The sequence below is a fragment of the Passer montanus genome, unplaced genomic scaffold, assembly GCF_014805655.1.
Source record: "Passer montanus isolate IOZ18808 unplaced genomic scaffold, ASM1480565v1 scaffold23, whole genome shotgun sequence".
NCBI lineage: Eukaryota > Metazoa > Chordata > Aves > Passeriformes > Passeridae > Passer > Passer montanus.
The window spans coordinates 2,807,313-2,824,778 of NW_024366926.1; the positions used below are offsets into that span (position 1 = coordinate 2,807,313).

The 17,466-nt window shown below is 43.4% G+C and overlaps 1 protein-coding gene across 14 annotated transcripts in view; it reads left to right on the forward strand.

Annotated features, from left to right (window-relative positions):
- ADGRL3 (adhesion G protein-coupled receptor L3) overlaps positions 1–17,466 on the forward strand; it is a 490,192-nt gene that overhangs the window by 373,511 nt on the left and 99,215 nt on the right. For all 14 annotated transcript variants that reach the window (XM_039710508.1, XM_039710495.1, XM_039710502.1 and 11 more), the window contains 2 exons: positions 11,479–11,784; positions 13,458–13,561. In XM_039710508.1, coding sequence (XP_039566442.1) covers positions 11,479–11,784; positions 13,458–13,561 — 410 coding nt within the window. The remainder of the gene's footprint in view (positions 1–11,478; positions 11,785–13,457; positions 13,562–17,466) is intronic.

The following is a 17,466-nucleotide window of genomic DNA, read 5'->3' on the forward strand; positions in this document are numbered from 1 at the left end:
GTGGATGAGCTGCTTGCCACTGCAGTACCTGCACTTGGAATTTGTGTTTTGCTGAGCCATCTCCAAGTTAAATGCTATGCCAATGAATGCCATGTCTCTGATCTGTGGTCAGCTAGGCTCTAGCCTCTAAAGAAGACAAAGCAACAAAATGTGTCTAGTATTTATCTGAGGGTTTAAGCATTTCTTGACTTGCTCAGTGCTCACCCTGAAGGTCTATCACAAGTTACCCTCTTCCTCCTTGTTCATCTTGAGCCTGACCACCACGCTAGAAAGTCTGGTTTTTTCCTTCAATTCCAAATGACTTCAAGCTTATGCTGTATTTTTTTAGTATTACTGGCATGACAGATCTCCTCTCATTATAAATTATTCTGTCTGCTTCAGCTGCATGGTTTTTCTCATTTATATTTAAGATAATGGAAGAAGAGTTGCTTTTGATGACATAAGTGAGCTAGATTTTTGGTTGGTATTATTACAAAATGAGAGTTCTGGCTGGATAATGTAAAATATTAGGGCTTTTGAGTTTTTAGTACCTGTGAAGCACTGCAATGACTAGAAAAACTAATATACTTCTTCCCTGCAAATTCATGAAGCTTCTTGATGTATGCATGGAATTTGAAAGGCTCAGAGCTAATAACATTACAGGTCTCAACACATGTACTAAGTGTGGTCTGCTGTAAAAAATTTACAAAACAAAAACATTTGAACATATTTGATACCAAAGAGAGGGAAAGCTAATAATCACTGTAGACTGGTGCATTTATTTTATGTTACCTGTGAGAGCTGTAAAATGAGGTTTAGGCTGTGTGCTAGAAGCATAGAGCAGCTCTTTGGCCGTGCACTGTAGCAGTAGTTTTATCCTAGACTGAAAGTAAGAAAACATCTGTGAGTATATATGCATTCTGCTGTATTTCAGAATTGAATACCTACTGCTTGACTATTTTTTCCCTTCCTGTTTTTCTGTTATGCTTTTGAATTTTGCTGTCCTATGGAGATGCATTCACATTTAGTTAAGTCTGTATGTCTGTGTTTGTCTATAAAACAAATGTAGCTATTTAGCAGTTATGTTTTTAAGACATGTGCATTGGACCAGGTCAGATTTTCTTTTCTTTCCTCTCTCTCCTCTTTTTTCACATGTTGAATATGTGTATTTTTTCTTTCTCCTTATGAGAGACATCATTCTTTTGTTCAAAGTATGAAATTTATGCTTTGCATTGACATCAGGTACTTCATTTTATGGATGTATATATTATAAAAAGGCAAGGAGATTACACAGCTTAAAAATCTCTAAAGGATACAATTTGATTTTTTTATTTCTGTGTCATCCTATATGATTTTTTTTCCTACCAGTTCCCAGCTTCCTGAGATTCTACAGTTGCTTGTGAGGGTGTGCAATGCTTTTGTTGGTAGCCCAAGAGGATCAGGTGCAGTTTAGGCTTCCAGGCCAAGAGTACATTATGGAAAATCCCTAGTCTGGCACAGCAGCACCTGGATATTCTTTTGTTCATTTGGGGTGTCTGGTTTGTACCAGTAATTCCCCTGGGCATGTGGATTTTAGCACCTGACTGCGTGTAAAAACCACATGCCAAACCTGGGGAAGCAGGCATACAACTTTGACCTAAAATACTTGCTTTCCAGTACTCCTATTCACTTTCTTGTAAGTTTTTAATGTCTCTTCTGTTTTGTGGACCCAATTCTGAGTCTTACAAGGTCAGTGGGTATATTCTTTGGCTTCACACAAGAAAACATGCTCACCTTGCAATGTGCTGGTCTGAGCTATCCATTAACAAGAACAGGTGACAGATGTAAAGCTACAAATCAATGTTGAAAGTTTTTCCATCCTGGGATTATGTATTGTCATCTTGTCATCAATCCCTCGGCTAAGAGTCTGAAACTACAGCTTGGCCAAAGCTGACTTCATGAGAGGTGGTAGCCCTTAATGTTTCAGAGAAAAATTATTAGGTAAAACCTCCTTTTCTGATGTTTTGGAGGCTGTTCCTCCCTGCCTCTCTGGTTTCTGCTGTGACTTTTCAACTAAGATGACTGGCCATGGCAATGCCTCTAGCCCTGGAGCCTTCAGGGTGGAAATCTGAAACGCTGAGCATATGAATGAATATTCACCACTGCTACCAGCACCCCAGTGGCCTCCCTCAAATGAAAAATTAGCCTCTAGGACATGGGTGAGAGCTGGTTGCATGCCAGGCTTTTTAGGATATTAGGCAGCTTGGTGCGCTATCAAGTCCATGCTGTGTCCAGTACTCAAGTCTGTTAGGAAAACTGGAGATCCCTGAAAGTGCTACCCAGTTCATTTCACCTTAAAACACCCTGTCTATTGCACAGTTTGTTTATTTGTTATAAATCTGCTTTGCTGAAGTAAATGTGTTTTTCATAATATTAATGGCGTTCTCGTTGTTGGAGCCCTCTGCATAAGTCAGATATCTATAAAACAAATTTAGACACCAGTGCTGTAGTTAAGTATTGTTTAGGCAGGTCCCTGAGCCAGGATGAATACAGCTATTAGAATTGAGCTTTACAATATATTGACATTTCTACATAAGCAATAAAGAGTTTAGAAAGAGAGCTGAGCAGCATTTTATGTTTTTTCAGGGAAACTGCTTTATTTCTGAAAGTAGCTGAATATTGATATTCTTACAAGGCAGTTTTGTCAGCTTCCTAGGATTGGTTTACGTTAAGCTTTTTTTTTTTTAGCATAGGCTTCTTTCTTCTCTTGCTCCTTTCCATCTCTGTCTCTAGGGGTAGAAAGCAAGCCACTGGTAAGTTTGGGGAGAGGAGTGAACTAACCCGAGCTCCAAACCAAGATGTGGCCAAGAGGCTGAAGCCATTCCTGCCCTCTGATTTTCAGGAGGGGTCTTGACAGCACATGCATACCCAGGTGCACCTGGACATGCTCAAAGAATGAGAAAGAGCAGCCTTTCTCACCATATCTGTGTTTCTGGTAGTTTCAGTGGTCAGTACTCTTCACAGTTCAGGCTGGTTTCCTCACAGGAACAAGAGTAAATGGAAAAATAAATAAAATAGAAGCCAATGCAGGTCAGATCCTGAGCAGAGCAAATGCCCTGTAGAGAGGAAGCACCTTTGGTAGCTTTGGAGAGAAGAATTTTGAATTTAAAAACATGTTTGAAATAGCTAGTGGGTAGCAAGAGGAGAAAATAGATGGGTTTGGTGAAAGGCAAAAGGTGAGGTTGTGCTGGCAGGTTTATAATTTCTGATTATGGATGTAACATGTACTGTACAGTCAGCAGGGCCTGCTGTCAGGTCTCCAGTTCATGTCTGGGAAAGCAATATGATCTGCATGCTAATGAAGTCAATCCTGACACGGCTTAGAGGAAGAAGACTGTGAGGAACTGTAACTCCACCTTTGATATTTTATGGTTGATTCCTTTTCCTCTCTTTGATTTCAGCTGACCAGCTCACCCTCAGAGTGTGTTTACACTTAAAACACTGGGCATTGGGGCTGATTTGGAAGCCCAGTACAGGAATGCGAGAGGCACCTCAAATCCTGAGCCGCAGAGAAGCTGGGGTCAAGGGATAGTGGTGCAAAGGGGGGTTAATTGTAATGCAAAAAGCAGCCTTTTTGCTTTTAATCTGCCAAGCTGGACAGGAGAAAGTGGGACAAGGCAAATTTTCATCCATCTCTCCCTGACACCCCTTGCACACATGTGTGCTGTGGGGCCAGGGAGCTGATTTCTGTAGTTGCAGCGGATTGTCTCCTTGGGCTCAATTGTACTGCGGCCTCTTCCTCAAGATAGCACCATAACACAGTCAGGTTCTGAATATTAATACAGAGATCACAGGAGTGTAGCTTGGAAGCACAGAATAGTGAGAATTGAAAAGTCTAATCTGTCCTTTTTGAAAGCTGTCCAATTTCTTTTTTATTTACAGCATTTGAACCATTTCACAAATTGGAAAGCAACTAACCAGCCATTTCACAGGCAGATTATGATATGTTTAAGAAAGTCCAGGGCATTTGTCTGAATGCAATTGGCCATCTTGCTGACTAACATCGAGATTGGAGATATTACACACACAGTTGAACAGAGACTATTTGAAGATGATGGTTTTCCCTTATTAAGTTGTGTTTGTAGCTTGCAACTGAAGAAATGTTTTGGACAGTGGTATAAGCTGGCTGCCTGTGGCTGTGCAAAGGACTCGTCACATTGATTGGGTAGATGAGAAAATGCTGGGGCGTGAACAGTCACTTTATGATTCCTGCACTCGATTCCATTCTTTGCAAATGCAGAGGTGGAGAACTGCTGGAGAGAGACTGGCTCCATCTGGCACTGCCTCTGCACAGTGCACAGAAGTTGTTCGATTAAGGATGCAGAAGTGCAGGCAAAAAGTGGGAAACGCACATTAGATGAAGCTACATCCGTTGCTATACAGATGGAAAAAATCAGGTTTCCCTCTTACCAGCTACACATTTGCTTATTCTGCCTAGAAACTAAAAGGTATGTTTCAGCCTGCGTGGACAGAGCATACATGGTTTAATTAATTAAAAGATTTTAAAACCCCCAAACCCCAAAAAGCTGGCAATCTGACCTCCAGTAAATCTCTTAAAGCTGTGAATATGCAGTGCTCACGTGTCTGCACACTAATGTGGTCTGAATGAAAAACTGACAGCACCTGTTACTCAAATCAAAAGTGGTTTCTCTAACAATGGGATACTGGGGAATTCCTTCCAGGCTTCTCTTTAATAGAGTTTGAAGGATTCAGCTTGGAAGACAGTGCATAAGATCTGCACCACTGGCTCTGATAGATGTGAATCATGCCAAGGGACAGTGTCTGTTTGGGAGGTTAGAAGTTCATTCCATACATCCAGTAATAATACACAGCTGGTATGTCCTTAAAAAAAAAGATTGTATGCTTCTTTTTTTCCCCCGTGTGAAACAACATGTGGATTGGGGAAAAAAAAAAAGAAAATCAGATTTTATACATTCAAATCCAGAAATTCAAAGTGACTGCAACCACATCTGACAGTATTTTTGAGAACTAGAGTGAATTGAAGCTAGAGTGCCTAAAAATAGCCCTTGAACTGAACTCTAAAAAACTATTAGATTTGTCAATTTATAATAAATCCTGATCTACTGTCTATTAGATCATCTCTTCTGTAATCTTCTCCTATGGGCATAGTTCGTGTGCATTTCTAAAAGCATTACATCATGATTTTGAAAGAAATGCTCAATTTTTTTGCGTCTTGTGCAAAATGGTCCAGGTAAATTTCTGCATTCTGCATTCAGAATCGGTTGCAAAGTCTGGAACAAGCAAAAAGGCTTTAAAACCCTCACTGGATAGTTGCCAAAGGGTACAAATGGTTCAAAAAATTTGGATTTGGCAGAGGTCCTGGGCAGGAAACCGGAGATAAAACTTTAGGAACTGTCTTCTGGTAGAAGAGGGCCATGGTGAAGACATCGGGTGATGCTCCTGTGCTGTACCCATTCATCTCCTGGTGCTGCTAGATATGTGCTGTAAAATAACAGTTAAAATTTAGTGTGATGTCTCAGAAGTTGCATATTTTTAGCAGGATCTAGCAGTTTCTTGGAGAAGAATGGGTCAGAGAGAAAATAAAAAAGAAGAAAATAAAGACGTATCTTCTTTTATTCAAATGACAGCTAAATTGGGGACCTGACACTAAGAGCTGTTTGGAGACAGAAAAAGTATTAAGTGCTGACACATGCACACCCCCACAAAAGTCCCACAGAAGCATCAAAGTTGATATTTCATGAAAATGCAGTCAGGCTGCTGTTTGGGTTCTTATTTTTTTCAGGCAAAACGTAGAAATTTGCAATAATGCTGAGAATGTTTTTGACAGAACAGCCTTTCTGTAGCAATCTGTAGCATTCCAGCATGTGGAATGAGCTGTTGATCGTTGTCAGAAATGCAGAGTTTTGAGTCAAAAGGGCTGCATACCTTTTGCCTGTAGAAAATGAATGCATTCAGTGGCTCTTTGAGTGTATTAACTGTCTTGCTGAGAGTGGTGCTGCAGTGAAAAGGATGAGCTGGGGCAGTTTGAGTGGGCTTGAGCCTGTTGTGCTGATTTCTCCCACTTTGGCTCTCATTCTCAGTTGTTTATGTTAAATGCTGAGACTGAGACTCAGAGGAAGGTCCCAGCATGTTAAGTGATTCCAGGTTGAAGTGCCTTGAAACAACTGAGTCTGCACCATGTCTTGGACTGCTGCTGTAGGTTTCCTCTTAGCACAGGAACTCAACATATGGCCCATATCCATTGCAGCATCTGCACAAGCCCAGCAGAGCAGGCATATGTGGGCAGAGTAGCCTTGGGCACAAAAACTGATCCCCTGCTAGGAGACGTAGGAGAAAAAGAAAATCCAGAAAGTGATTTTCCATTTGTCGGCTGTCCACAAGGGAATGGATCCTCCTTCTCTCAGATGCAGCATCCTCCTCCTCTGCTTTTCCTCATTCCCTTGTGTTAGTTAAGAGGGAGGAAAAGGAAGAGCTGTGTATCATACTTCATGTGCCTTTTTCACAGCACAGGGCTGTGTGCAGTTGTGTTATTGAAGACAGTGTGCCATGTTGAGCACTCTGGGGCCACTACATATGTAATCTTTCCATCAATGGGTTTTGCAAGCCTTTTGTCAGTGTCAGTAAATAAAGCTCCACAATCCCAACTTCCCCAAAAGCAGCCTGTGAACTTATGTTCACACGCAGGATTCTGGCTCAGCTTCCCAAAATAATGGCATGTGTGAGCAGAGGGGAGAACTGTTCAGATGTTTGATGTGAGGCCGACTTGGCCTTCGCCTGCAGTAAAAATAAATCATAGGTGCTCTCAAACACGTGGAAGGAGCTGTACATAATTTAGGGGCTAATCTCACCTTGTCAATTTCCTGGCCCACGGCTCTTGAGTGGCACCAGCATGTGGCTTTTGGTCTTCCAGCAGACATTTACCATGAGAAGGTTTTGCAGGGTGATGTCTTTAAGATAGACTCAGCGTAACTTTGCAATCCAACAGTGTGTTAATGAGTTGGTGCTGTCTGTGTAGGTGCTTCTTTTCATCATCCTTTTCTGTCACCTCACGTGGCGTTTTTTGAAAAAACCGTATGAAAACAGAAAAGGCAAAAGAAAGTGGGAATATATTTACTTTCAAATATTACTGTTTTTCTAGGGAGTTTCAGAAGATGTTCTTAAATGTTTTTGAAAATGCCTATAGAAAATAAATTCCCATGAGATGCATTTATGTGACAGGGAAGAGAAAAACAGCTGTGATAGAATCCTCCAATTGTATTAGGTTTGTGGGGGTTTGTGCTGCTTCTTTCAAGGCATGCCTAAACCTTCTTATTTGCTATGTAAATACAACTTGCACCGTCTTTCAGTAGAAGAATGATAAAAGGGATGCTGCAAGCAAAGGATATGGTTGCCCAATATGAAAAGGGCAAAACTACAGGGAGGGAGGAAAGGGAGGGACCTCCAGGTTTTGTGCTTCTTGCAGCCTTCCTGACTCCTTCAGTGCTTCATTTGCCTTCGTGCAGCAGCAACGTGTAAATAATGGAGTCCGGACGTGCTCAAGAGAGCACTGGCATTGCTGCTGTTGAGCTGCTGGATTAGTTGTACCTCAGTTGGTCCAGCCCTGCTTTAGGGGGAGCAGGCAGGGCCTCCTGGCTGGCAGTACCCCATCCCATCTCCTTGAGCAGCAGGCTCAGGAATGCAGCACTCGCCAGACAGTGAAGTCATCATGGTTTGCTTGGACCTTGAGCGTGGAACTTGGAGTGCAGCCTCTCCTTCCAATTACGTGAGCAAGTGCTGGCTCGTAGCACGCAGCCAGCAGGCTGAACCTTTGGATTGTGACCCCAGGGGGACAGCTTGATGGATGTCTCCTGTCATCCCTTACCCTGCCAAATGAGTGAGCCTCACCCAGGAAATCCTCTCAGCAATTTCTGCTCGAGGGGCACCTAGTTATCTTCATTCATGGGACAGAAAGTGCATGATGTCTCTTATTAAGTATTATTGAGTACACCAGGTCATTGGTTGATGACTTAGGTGCCAAAATTTAAGAAGAATGAGAGAAAATATAGCAAATAGCCTTTTTTGCAATCAAAGCTGCTTTTATGATAAGAAAACACTAATCAGACTTATTTGGGAAAGCAGTCTCCTATGTCTGGGAGCACCAGGAAGAGGGGAGCAGAGCATCTAACCACATTGTGGTTATATGGCATGTGGTGGATTTTCTTCATGGCAAATACAAAGTGCTGGTCACTTATCATGTCACTACTTCAGGAAAGGGGAACAGAGAGAAATTGAGGAAAAGACAGTCCATTATTTATGTGAGATTTTTTCCCTGTGAGCAAATCCCTATCATGATTTTCTTTCCACCAAGCAAAAATGTGCCTCCACAAGCCTGAGTTCTATGTGGAGGTTAGGAAATAAAAGAGGGAAGGGAAAAACCTAAAATTTCTGTTTTCTTGCTAGTCAAATGCGCCCTCTGTAGAGAGAGGCTCCTCTGGGAGTTGCAATTGCTCCCTTGTGGATGCTGGAAATGTTTTGGGGTTTGTTTTTTTTTTTTTTATGACTGCAGCTTTAATCTGAATGATGGCAAAACTTAGTCTTCTGCTATTACTGCCAGCACTCTAGATAGAGCAGGGAAGAAAAAAGTGAAATATCACTTTGGGGTGTTTCTGGGGAAGAAATGTTTCCACAGCCATAAATTGCTTTCTTGGGAGCACTGAAAATTCCTATCCCAGTGCTGTGCTTCATGGAATCAAAGTCAGCAGTCTTGGATCCGTAAGGAATAAAAACTGAGTCTTATCCAAGAACTTTAGGTCTTGATATGGCAATGCATGGTAAAAGCAAACAGTAAAATAAAATAATTAAATTTATACATTTCTAGTTGTAGTAGTGTCAGTGTTTTTTAAAGGTGCTTGTCTTGGAACAAAGATTGTGAAACGTAGTCTGAAGAATCCCTCTGCTGAAGCAGTGCTGCAGTGCTGCTTTCCCCCAAGTTAAAAATTCACAGTTTATTGGCAGCCTGAGTTAATCTGGAGGTTTGCTCTCTGGTCTGTGCTGTGGGATTTTGGTGCTTTTACACAGTTGCGGTCTCTTCATGGTTTTGCTTGGATTTGAAAATAATTTATACGTAAATGATCCTGATCCCCTGTTCTTTTCCTACTTCCCAATTAACTTGGTTTTTTAAGCACACAGTTGTGTGAGCAAAATTGGCAAGTGGTGCTTCCTAGTGAAAAACTGGGTGGTGTTAGCATGGTGATCATGATTGCTGGAGCTCATTACCAAATTGACTCTCTGAATAATCAAACCTTTGAACTCAGTTCAGTGGTATCCCATCCGTCTCCCTCCGTTAGGCAACTTGGAGGCAGCTCTTTCATGTCGTCTTACAACTTGTCCTATGGAAATGGTGGATGTGTTTATTTTCAAAAGCAGCAAGAAAGCCCAGTGGAACAAGAAAAAAAATTGGAAGAACAAGCCTTCAAAGAGATTTTGACACTGGTACCAGGGGGTTTATGAAAGATAAAACAGCTCTTTTTTTTTATGGCTGAAGGAAAATGCCATTAAATCCCTTGTGCCTATCTGCTACAGTAAACTTGCCAGAGCTATTCAAAAAACAGCATGCCGTGGGATATTCAATGATTTTCAATGAAAACTAGGCTTAAAAATGCAGATCTCCTGTGTGTGGATCAAGGGGAGCTCCAGGGTGCTCAGTATATGTTTCTATATGCTCACACATGACTGTGAGAATTATTTTAAGCAGGGTTTGCTAGCTTTGACTTTGAAACTGCATCCACCGTATCTACTCAGTTCCTTTGTGTGTGGCATAGGTAATTTTGCAGAAGGAAAATGACTTGTTATTATAAAAGTAAATGGGAAAAATTTTACAGGTTGCTATCTACCAGGCTAATCTATATTATGAAGAAATAAAACATACTTGCATTGTCCTGCTGCAGTAAAAGTGTAATATTTGCTGAAGTTCTCTACAAATTTTAGTCCTCCCTGTAACATCAGGGGGAAATCATTGCTTGGTGACCTAGTGCAGCTTTGAGCAGAAACTGGAAGAAATTGAAATAAAAAATCCTGCAGAAAAATGCAGGATCTGCATGTTTTTTGCATTGTATTTTTCAGAGTTCATTTAAACTCAGGGTATGGTGAAAGAGAGGTGGCAGGAGAAGGCTGGAAAAATCTGATCACTGAGTGTTGGAGACCTATTTTCAGATTGGTATCCTGGTGCTCATGTGAATTAGTGTAGTCCATTTCCTGTTGCTGGACATGGGGCAGCAGTGACTAAAGGCTTTTTGGATGCTGGAAGAGGTGGGATGATAGTGAGGTGTTACAGCATGGAAATTAGAGTGAGAATGGATCAAGACAAGCCTTTTTGTATTGCTTCCTTACCTGCATTTCACAGTCAGCCCCAACATTTTCTCAGGCAGGGATTGAGGGGGCAGTTGTGAATATCTGGCGTTGAACTGGAGTAAAAGTTTTATGCTGAGAGAAACTGCACGGTGCTTGTCTTTGAGAGAGGTAAAGGAGATGGGAGAAGCAAGCTCTTCCATGAGCTGTGTGTGACATGGCATGCCAGGGGTGATGGGGGAGCAGCTGGGAGCAGCCTACTTCAGTTTCCCCACCTGATATTTCAGGCCAAGCCATAGATCCCTGTGAAACTCCAGTCTTTGCAAGCCCCTTGGTCTAAATAGGAGGTTAAATAAGGTAATTGTGAGATGGGTATCCCTCAATATTCCCCACACACTCATTACCTGGTGCAGCTATTGCAGGATGTACAGTGGGTTAATGCACTTCTAAAGCATGTTCCCCACCTCTTGCTGCTTGACTGCTCATTGCTGGTTTTCAATGAGTCAGCCCACTGAGCATTAAATCTTGAGGATCTGGCTGGGCTGGCGTGCTTTTTTGCTTGTGTCACGTGGCCTCCAGATCAAGGGGCCAGGCGTTGCTCTTGGGATGGTGCAGCAAAGCACAAACCTCAGAGAAAATTGATGGCTTGCTCCAGAGTGCAGCCTTGTGTTCATCCCTCTGTGCACTTTTGATTTTGGGAATAGATTTGTGGTTTGGTTTTGGGTTTTGCTGGTTTTTGTTGCTTTCTTTTTTTTATTACATCATGGAAAACATTTTTCTGTCCAAACCAGCTGGGTCTTCAGCAACACTGAACAATTAAAAGCACTTCTCTGCTAGGTGTTCCCTAAAATATGGGAAATAAGATTTTTACGTTAAAATGCCAGGAAGAAAAATGGTGATGGCATAAAGTGCTGCTTTATTTTCATCAGATGCTAGTGCTTTTGGAAAATCAGTTGTGCTCCAGTGATCATTACCCCCCTGTGTGCTTCTCTCACTGTTTGCTCCAGCTTCTGTCTGAACAGAAAGCCTTTCCTTAGTCGCAGCTCGAGTTACACCCTACAGGGCCCTGGAATCATCAGAGGAGACATCCTCCGGACCTAGGCTTGAGTCCTGTTCCCTTCCTCTTTCTAACCAGCCCTGCCTTGCTTTCAGGAGTATCAACGTCGGGGGCTCTGGGCCCGGGGAGCACCCCTGCCAGCACCACGCCGCGGGCGGCCACCAGCACCACGGGCCGCAGCACCACCACGTCGGCCTCGGGCAGGAGGAACAGGAGCACCAGCACGCCGTCCCCCATGGCCGACGTCCCCGAGGAAATGACCACGCACCTGCCGCCCGCCTCCTCCCAGCTGCCGCCGGCCGGGGCCGAGAGCTGCGACCCCACGGAAGCGCGCGACATTATGTGGTCCCGGACTCGGCAGGGCCAGCTGGCGAAGCAGCCGTGTCCCTTGGGTTCCATAGGTGAGTCAAGGGGTGGCTTCACTTCCTGTGACACCTTCTCAGGGTGCAGCCAGTGCTAACAACCTTTTCGGAACGTGCTGGAAGAGCCTCTGCTTCCAGAAGTTGTGTATGACGCGCCTTACCTGGTTTTGCCTGTATTTGTAGCCCCTGGGCTCGCTGACTGATGTGTTGGTGGCTAATTCTTTGCTTGTTTTTGGAAGAGAGGAGACAGGGGAGGAAAGCAACAAAACTTGTACTTTGAAGCTCCTGATCCAGTGTGAGTGATTTTTTTAAACTGCAGCCAGCATCCAGTATGACCAGCTGGGAAAGTGGGGGGAGAAACAAAGCCAAATCTTTCAAAATGGTTTATTACTTATTGGTTTTTTCTCCTTTTCTTCAGCTCTTCCCACAATTGTTTTCTTGAAAAATGTTGCTTTTGGAAATTTTCTGTTCAATTTGAAACATTAATCACATTAAGAATGGGTTTTGGCATACGGTTCAGTTTGCTGTGTTTTAACAAATGCAGTTTTCTAAAAATAATTATTTTTCATGCTAGTCTTGGTATCCAGCCCCAAAAGTTCTCTTTCAAAGGAGAAATCTTAAAAGTGGAGGAAATTGCCTGAAAATGAGGGCTGAAGGGATCTGGATTGCAGAGGGGAGACTCTGTGTTAATTCTCCACTCCTGCGGAGCCATTCACACCTGTGTATATGAGTTCTGACTCAGTGTGGAATTTGGTGAGGAAAGACTGATAAAATATATGTTAAAGTATGAGGAGCATGGAAAGGCATCAGGGGTGAGAATAGGTAAAGAACATTTTTGCTGTCTTTCCCAGGCCTGCTTGGTAAAATTAATGCAAAAAGTATGATGTGATTCCCAGAGAGGGGAAAAGATATTCTGAACCAAAGCTGTAAAAAGGAAAAGAAGATGGAAAATGAAGGCTGGATGCAGGGAGTCCTTTCCTAAGCACAAGAGCTAAGGACCGGATGAAAATAACTAAGGAAAAGATAATGGCCCAACTTATGGATAGGGGATGGCCAATAAGCCTTTCCCATCTCCAATTTCAGTGATTCACGCAACGTGTTAAAAGCTGTGATACATTAGCAGTGATGCACTTCTCTTTGTCTGAAAGGGTCTGAAGCATTTTGCTGTCTTTTCCAGCAGGGATTGGGCAGCTCTTCTCAAACAAAACTCTCCTCTGAAGTTCCTTTTGACAGCTGGGGGCTGACAGTAAGCCCCAGCATTATATCTTGGCGTTTGTAGAGTTCAAACTTTTGTGTGTTTCCACCCAAATGTTGTAATGATGATTCAGAGCCATAAAATCTTCATAAAGCAGCAAGGAAGATGAGGTACAGGGTCTGATCCCAAATCACTAATGGTGGGGCAGAGCACTCAAGGTGCTGGCTCAGTGTTTGAGATCTACTTCTGATTTCTTAGTAGCTGGCAGTTTCCTGCAAGTCCTCTGTCTGTAATTGCTGTTTGCCAAATTGGAATAATATTCCTGCAAAACATCATGGTTCTTCTATGTCTTAGGGCCCTTAAAGGACCAAGATGATGGGAGACTAGGACACTGAGATGACTCAGAAATGTGCTACTCAAGATCTGAGGACTAATAAGCTTCCAGAAGCCTTTGACACGGGGTGCTAGGGGCAAAATGCAACCAGTTCCACTGAACACAGCAACTTTCCTATTACAGGTGTTGCAACTTTCCGGTGTCTTGCACCTGACGGTATCTGGGAACCCCAAGGACCTGATCTTAGCAACTGCTCTTCACCCTGGATCAACCACATCACTCAAAAGGTAAAACTCTTCCCATGTGTTGACTACTCTGAGTCTGCACAGTGAGCTTGTTCAGCTCCCTGGTTTTCTTACACAAGGAACCCAAAAGGATCAACAGTCCCACATAAAACATGAACCATACATGTATAGTAGCCAAGAATTTCAAGGAGAAAGCAAGTGTCTCATGGAAATTAAAGCAGAGAGGGTAAGGGAAGGCAAAGGAGAAGGACTAAAGAGTGGAATTAAACTAGAGTGAATGACATTTCTTGTTCGTGGCAAGAAGAGGGAGGAGGAGGTGGGTGGACATATGGAAAGTACTGAGTTGTTGAAAACGGAAACGCCCTTTCATGCATCCTCAAGGATTTTTTCATGTCACGCAAGCACAGGATAAACTCCATAGTTAAGAAATCTTTACCAAAGAAAGGCAGGCTCAATGTGAAATGTTTGGTTTGTGCCTCTGACTTTCTGTTTTTAACTTCTGCCCAAATTATAAAAGAACTGGTGGAATAGAAAACAATGCTGCAGTAATGCTTATCTTTTGACTCTTAAGTCCCATGATGAATGTTTTCTAGCACTTCATCATTTATCAGTGTTAAAAGTGCATTAACATGTGACAATAGAAGTTCAAGACAAGCAGAGCTTATTTGGTAGCAGTATGTTGAGCATTTTTGTTATTAATGCACAATGGTGCTTTCAGCTGATTTCATTACAAACAGAGACCAGATGTGTGTTTACGCCACGGAGTCTGTGGGCTGAATCTTTATTATAGCAATTTGTGGGGATTTATTCACTCCTTTAGCCAGAGTGAGCAAGTCCTGGCGTTGCAAGTGAGCTGTGCTGCTGCACAATAGTGACACGGAACTCCCAAAGAACCTCTGGTCAGTGGGATGGGATCACCCAAAAGACAAGACTCTTGAACATTCTCCACTTTGCCCCCCATCTAAACTGAGGCCTAATAATCTGTGAATTGTTAGCACTGGTCATCCCTGTCTTGCTTTGTCTGTGCTTGTACTCAGCCCTCCACAAAGAAAAACATCAATTAATGTGGGACTGCTGTGATATGGCACAGCCACTACAAAGCCCGTGGTCCTTCTGTCCCTCTCCTGCCATACACCCAGCAAGCTGATGAACACAGGCTGCCTTTGCTGGCATTAGCAGCTGTGTGCAGCCCTTGTTTTATGACCTACGTACTTACCCTGGAGGGGTTAATATTACTTACTCCAGCCATAATTCACCCAGGCAGCTGGGAGACCTCTTGCTGCTTGGTGAAGATGACTAGGCCGTTAGCCATTAGCAGAGGGAAATAATAGCCTGCACTGATGAAATCTCCATCAAGGTTAGGCTTATTTTATTTGAAACCCTAGCTATCATTTGCTTAACAAATGGGCCCATTTAATTTGTTACGTGCTTTCAAAGCAGGCTAAAATGGAACAGGCAAGTTTTCAGAAATGCCCAGCAGGTTACAACTGGGACTAGATTTTTTTTTTTAAGGAATTTAATTATGTTCAGCATTGAATACCTTCTACCAGTTGGTAGAAAGGACTAGGGGAATCTATGAGATGACCCTGGATCTAAGTTTTTTGTGTGAGTGGGAATTCATTGGGATCTTGAGATATGTGACCCAACCTCAATGACAGCTGTTACAAAACATCAAGACTTTTCAGGAGTGACTTTTGAGGGGAAAGCCTTGCAAGGCTTGCTTAGGGGTTTGTGTTGGGGGTTGCAGTCATTGAAACATTTATATTGGAAAATACCTCTGAGATCATTGGGTCCAACTATGCACCCAGCACCACCACATCCACCACTAATCCATGTTCCTAAGTGCCATGTCTACATGTCTTTTAAATCACTCCAGGAATAGTGACTCAACCACTTCCCTGGGCAGTCTGTTCCAATGCTTGACTACTCTCTGTGAAGAAACTTTTCTTAACATCCAAAATAAACCTTCCCCGGTGCAACATCAGGTGGTTTCTTCTTGTCCTGTCATTTCTTACCAAGAGAAGACTGACACCCACCTTGCTACAACCTCTTTTCAAGTACTTGTAAAGAGAGATAAGGTTCCCCTGAGCCTCCTTTTCTCCAGGCTAAACAGCCTAAGGTGGCTGAGCAGCTCCTCAGAGGCCTTGTGCTCCACACCTTTCCCCAGCTCTGTTGCCCTTCTCTGGACTTCCTCCAGCACCTTAATGTCCTGCTTGTAGTGAGGGGCCCAGTGGAAGTGGACACAGCACTTGAGGTGTAGCCTCACCAGTGCCCAGTACAGGGGGACAATCCCTGCCCTGAACCTGCTGGCCACACTGTTTCTGAAACAGGCCAGGATGCCATTGGCCTTCTTGGCCACCTGGGCACACAGCTGGCTCTCCTTTTCTGCTGGGCCGCTTTCCAGTTACCCTTCCCCAGCCTGTAGTGTTACAGGGGTTGTTGTGACCCAAGGGCAGGACCTGCACTTGGCCTTGTTGAACCTCATAGCATTGGCCTTGGCCTATTGATCCAGCCTGTCCAGATCCTGCACATGAGGGCACTCCGCATGATCTGCTCCATGATATTACAGCACATTGTCAACTTCCAGTCCACTAGGACACCCCCAGTTAGCCAGGGCTGCTGATAAATGATGGGAAGTGGCTCAGTAAGCTCTTTTGGCAGTTCCCTCAATACCCTTGGGTGGATCTCATCCAGCCCCATAGACCTGTGGATGTGTAAATGGTGTATCAGGTCACTGACCTTTTTTCCCTGGATTGTGGGTGTTTTCTTCTGTGCCACATCCCTATCTTCCAGCTCTGGGTGCTGGGTACCCTGAGGACAACCTGGGTACCTTGGTCTTGCTGTTAAAGACTGAGCCAAAGATGGCATTAACTACCACCTCAACTGTTTCCTCATTCTTTGTCACTATATTTCCCTCATATCCATTTTTTATTGTCTTTGATTGCAGCAGACAATGAAATTGCAGCAGGCAAAGTTCTAGTTGTGCTTTAGCCCTGCTAATTTTCTTCCTGTATAACCTCACAACATGCTTGTAGTCCTCTGTTACCTGTCCTTTCCCAGAGGCCATAAGCTCTCCTTATTTATTTTTTTTCTCATTCTAGCCAAAGCTCTCTGTTCAGCCAGGACAGTCTTATTCCCCACCAGCTCATCTTTTGCCACATGGGTATGTCCTGCCTTAAAGATTCAGTAGGATCCTTACACTAAATACAGTTTTAAATTACATATGAAATAACCATTTGGTTTCCCTGCCCAAGCACGAGGCTTGAAAATCATCACTGCACTTAAAGATGGAGAACTGATTTATCCATAAATAAATCACATGGTTTCTAACATCCCTGCTGTGAATGGGATGCTTCCCAAAGCTTGCAGATTTGCTCCAGTGTCTCTCTGAAGATGAAAAAGGAGCCTTCCACCTCTAAGTCAAGCCAGCTTCTCTTGCTTCTGCTGTGGGGACAGCTAGGGGGAGCAGCAAGCCAGCTGTGCTGTGAGGACAGGGCTGATTACACCCTGCAGCTCAGCTCCCCTGCATCCCCAGCTCTCCTGGTCACTCAGCCCACTGCAGCTGCATCTGCAGCACAGCTGACAAAATGGGTAAAAATACTTCTTTGTCAGCCAGGGTTCATACCTGCTCAGCATGTCTTCATTCCTAGTCTGCTTTGTCTCCCAAAAATCTGACATCTGCAGGATCCAAACTGCTCAGGAAGAACGGTGATGGGTCCCCTGGAGGGATTTCAGCCAAGCCAGAAAGGATGGTAGGGAAATGCTGTGCTTGCTTTCATATCTGTGTCGTGAAGTAAGAATGATTACTTCTTCTCTTTCTCCTGCTGTGCTCAGACTGTAGATTGGGTGTTTGCCTGCTTGCATCATGGTATTAGGTTTTACAGCCGTTTCCTAGCTTCCATTAGAGTTATTGTGCTTGATGGAAGATCAGAACAAATGTTCTCCTC